This window comes from Austrofundulus limnaeus, unplaced genomic scaffold (assembly GCF_001266775.1).
Source record: "Austrofundulus limnaeus strain Quisiro unplaced genomic scaffold, Austrofundulus_limnaeus-1.0 Scaffold11, whole genome shotgun sequence".
Lineage (NCBI taxonomy): Eukaryota > Metazoa > Chordata > Actinopteri > Cyprinodontiformes > Rivulidae > Austrofundulus > Austrofundulus limnaeus.
In genome coordinates, this window is record NW_013952413.1 from 3,295,130 (window position 1) to 3,299,610 (window position 4,481).

Consider the following 4,481-nt stretch of genomic DNA (forward strand, 5'->3'; position numbering starts at 1 on the left):
CTGCAGAATTCTTCAGAGGAGCTAATTCATGTTACAGCTGTTTGTTGTTGTTTCATTTAATTTTTTTCACCTTTGTAAGAAAATAGTCTAACACCTCAAAATCTCTGTCAGTTCTAAATAAAGTTGCTCAACGTTGCCCCAGATACAATAAAATCACATATTAGCTCTTTATCTGACACTACTATAGGTTCAGTTACAGGACATTTTAAATGGCCAGTTTGAAAAAAAAAAAAAACCCAGAAGATTGTGTTGATATTTGACTTTGTCACAACCTCCCATCCTGGGCAGCACAGAGGTGACAGTGGAAAAGAACGATACTGTTTTAGGAGGAAGAAACTTCCATCAGAACCAGGCTCAGGATGAGCGTTACCAACTGAGCAGCTGAGCCTGTAAGCTTTCTGTATCGAGTCTTTAGTGTTGTCACCTCGCAGTGGTTTATCTGTGTGCAGTGGTTTATCCTAATGTCCTTTGGGCCCATGTGGTCAGTGACACCCACTGAACTGTGACACATCATGATGACAGATATGAACCACATTTTTAGGTGACACACTCAGGGATTGGTCCTAATGTAACAATGCAACACTTAAATGATGGAAAACGATTATTTGGTCAAACTGCACGTTGTCACTTCTTGAACTCTTTATAAACTCACTGAATCACATCATTTTCACTGTACATACAGGACAAACTGCAGGAGTTTATGGCTAATAACAGATATTCAAAATAAGACAAAAACAACTTTTTAAAAGAAAATTGCGTTGTTTAATTGTTGGGCTCATAAGCAAATAGCAATCATCAGTATGGTAATTTGATCTGTGAAGCATATAAGGAATCACAATACAACAAGGATTTCTAAAATATCTGATATTCTTTCCTAAATGAAATACGTAATTTTTATTAATACTATATTTTAACAAAAACAGATGCAAAAAGTCAGTTTTTACATTATTTAAAGACAACTATTACATTATTCTGGAAGAGGATTTTTTAATGTACTGGACTCTAAGTTGTTATGAAGTTTTCAAAGTTTCAATTAAACAATTCAATTTAAACATGGTACTAAATGTTTATCGACACTTTATCTGAGTAAATAGAGAGAGGCAAAGGTAAAAACACACAAACATGAAAATAAAACCTATAAACTATTAAAAACACTAAATAAAAAGTTCACTGATCCTTACAGCAACGTGGGACTGGATCATGGTCACAAAAATATCAAGTGTAAGTCACAAGCTTATATGCTGCTTTTAAATGTAATTATACTCATTAAACTAAATTAATCCAACTCAGATCAACGTTTTTAGACAAAAATATTGGTTATTACTGAAAGAAATGTTTGGGAAAGTTTTAGAGTAAAGGCTGTTGTGTGAAAACTGCTGCCACCTGCAGTCAACATCACATCACATCATCCATCCATGCTGCAAATTAGTTCTAATACGTCACAAAAATGCATTTTAGATCGAGCTGTRAGTGAAACAGTTAAATGTCGATGCTGAAAGCCTGACGCAGGCAAAGAGCCGATTCTGAAGGGATGTCCTCCCGGCTGATCTCGTTTCCTTCCAGTCGCAGCGTCTGCAGCTTGGAGAAGTTTGTCACATCCATGATAGAGCAGAAACTCCCCAAGGTGAACTCTAACAGCCACAAGACGAGAGGAAAAGGGTGATAAATTTATTTTACTGTCTGAGTTGTACACTGACATTACAGTAAGTCGTCTCAAACAACAAAAGCTGCATAAAATCTGGAGTTAAAAATCTGTATTTAAGGAGTTTTTAAGACGACAGAACATAAAAAGTCATTAAACAGCTAACAGAAATCATTTAAATGGTCTAAGTTTGACAGGAAATACATATTTTCGAAGTGATGTTTAGTCAGATAGTTATAATAATTAGTACATTATCAGGTGTGACATTAGTCATAAAGCACAATGGTTAATGGCTAACCAGAAATGTCTTGTTTTATGTTGTTTTACAAGCTAATAAAACAGCTCAGATGTGTTATATTAGTGTGAGACATTAGCTTTTAGACATCTGTACTTTTGCTTGAAACCATTTATTTGTTACTGTTTGCTCAACTGAACCATATTTCCTTTTACAACCTAAAGTTATGGACTCGCCACTCTTGGAGGATGTCTTTATAAGGGTTTAATTTTGCAAAAGAGAAAAGTAAGAAAGTCTATGACTTTTGGGCTGCACTATGTGATGTTTGTGTGCTGAGTAAACTATATATACTGTATGTTGGTGAGGTTGCTGAATGAATCAGTCCTACTGTTCAGCTGTTCCTACACTCAGCAGCATCAGGACACCAACAACTAACTACACAATTTATCCTCTGCATTCTTGTAACTGATTCTTGTTAACTGAGACAACAGCGACAAACTAAATGCAAAGTGTAATGGTCTAATATTAGCTAATGTAGAGTTCTTTCATATGTTTGAAAGAAAAGTTTATTCTGCTTGATTGAACATTTTTTTAAAGGTACTTCACACATTAATGTTTTATTGAGATGTCTGAACTATTTTTGATGATCAAATGTAYAATTATATATTTCTTATGTGATTAAGCTGTGATGAAACGGGAGTGTGTACTCTGTTTCGAGTGACTCTTGATGTGTGTCATCTCAGTACAGATTGCACTTTTTAAAGGGATAGATTAGCTAAAACTTGCCTCACGCAAAACAACAAACAGATTTTTCATCAGATTGCAGAACTTATCTTTAAGACCAATCTGCTTGGCAGGAATGGCCTTCCATATCAGTGATGTATTTTACCCCAGAGGAAATGGTTCCGTCAGAAGGTTGTGTATGAGTTGTGTGATTTCCTGGTTCTGGGCCAAAAACTCAGATACTTCCATCCAGCCAGTTTTTTGTCCAGCTAAAGGCTGTGTATGGCCTTATTCATTTGCAATCAAATGTAAGTGTTTCCTAACACTATGCGTAGCTATTAGCCTAGACTGGAGAAAGGTCAGACTGTCCCTTCAAAATAACCTTATGTCATATCCTACCTTTGATCTGATTGGCCTGCAGGTACAGATGCTTCAGCGTGGTACTGACAGACGGGATTCTCTCCAGTTTGTTGTAGCTCAGGTCCAGCTCCACCAGCCCGGTCACATTGAAAGTGTTGGGGGGGATTCCCTTGTCTGTCAGCTGATTGTGGGCCATCCTGACRTACTGCAGCTGAGCTAACCCTCTCAGGAAGTCTTCAGGCAGAGTGTTGATGTCGTTTGACTCCAGGTAGAACTGGTGCAGATGCTCAGGCAGAGCGTCTGGAACCTGTCTCAGTCATCATAAAAGACAAATGGTTGCGTGTTTTCCTAATTTGAAATGAGCAAACACATGCACCAGATGGAGGTCGACCTTTGTCATCTTGTTGCCACTAATGTCGAGCAGCGTGAGGGACCTGAGAGACTTCAGCGACGTGCCCAGATCTGTGATGGCATTGTCTTGAAGATGCAGGAAAGTGAGGTTAACCATTCCCTCCAGATCTGCAGGTGTTATCTAGACAACATGGGATTGATTTGAAAGTCTAAGGGTGCAGAATTACTACGCAAGAAAATGAAGCAGCTTGAAACATTTTTACCTTTTCTATCTTGTTGTGGTTGATTCTCAGATCTCTCAGCGTGCGAGGGAGGCTCGGAGGAATGCGGCTCAAGTTGTTGTGTTGGAGATATAAACGCTCCAGTCCCTCCAACTTCAAAAACACCTAAAAAATAAAATAAAATAAAAAAAGCATTTGTAAAAGCTGCGTGCAGATTTAAAAACAAATTTTGCTCTTCATATTTTTCAGGTTTGTTTGGGATTAATATAAAAAAGGGGTGTTTCCTAAATTATGAAAGCATTCCTTTTCTCATCATTAATGAGAATATAATAGACTGTGTTTGTTTGCACTGTGAGGCAGTCTTTAACTTAACCGTGGACATTCAGTACGTTGTGGGTTGAGACGTTTGAGGAGTAATAAATTTGCATATTTTGAGCAGGCTGCTGCTGAGCATCTAATTATTTTCCATGCAATCTGATGGTTAGAGAGCAGCTTTTATGTGGGTGAAAGTGTTTTATTGTGTTTACAATCTTTACTGAGGTGTTAGGAAAAAATTGTGAGCCATAAATATAGCAGACTTCCCAAAGTCTCTAAATTTTTTTGTTTCAGAATGGTGCGTTCACACCGAACGCGATTTCAGCTTCAAAATCGCAGCCAACGCTGGAGTTTGAAGCTTGTGCACTTTGAGGTCAGACGCAGGACAGCTGCACTGCACAGCGACAGCCGCCCCGCCCCTCCCTCCTCTGTGGGGCTCTGTTTAATGTCGGATGAGGAAGTGGCTTTGCTTTATTTACAGAGAGCCAGAGCATGTCACGTTCATCAGATAATTAATTCATAATTAGTTCACCAGATAATTCAGAGTAGAGGCTCACAGCTCGCTTTCAGGACTATTTTTCCAGTCTGATGAGTCGCTGCCACGCATTGCTGCGGATCAGGACTCTGACTGCAG

General features: G+C 38.4%; 1 protein-coding gene across 1 annotated transcript in view; it reads right to left on the reverse strand.

Annotated features, from left to right (window-relative positions):
• Positions 1 to 739: 739 nt before the first annotated feature.
• fmoda (fibromodulin a) overlaps positions 740 to 4,481 on the reverse strand; it is a gene marked incomplete at its 5' end in the record, with an annotated part of 11,001 nt that continues 7,259 nt past the window's right edge. Inside the window, 4 exon segments of the mRNA XM_014002059.1 lie at positions 740 to 1,631; positions 3,000 to 3,267; positions 3,352 to 3,492; positions 3,575 to 3,697. Coding sequence (XP_013857513.1) covers positions 1,480 to 1,631; positions 3,000 to 3,267; positions 3,352 to 3,492; positions 3,575 to 3,697 — 684 coding nt within the window.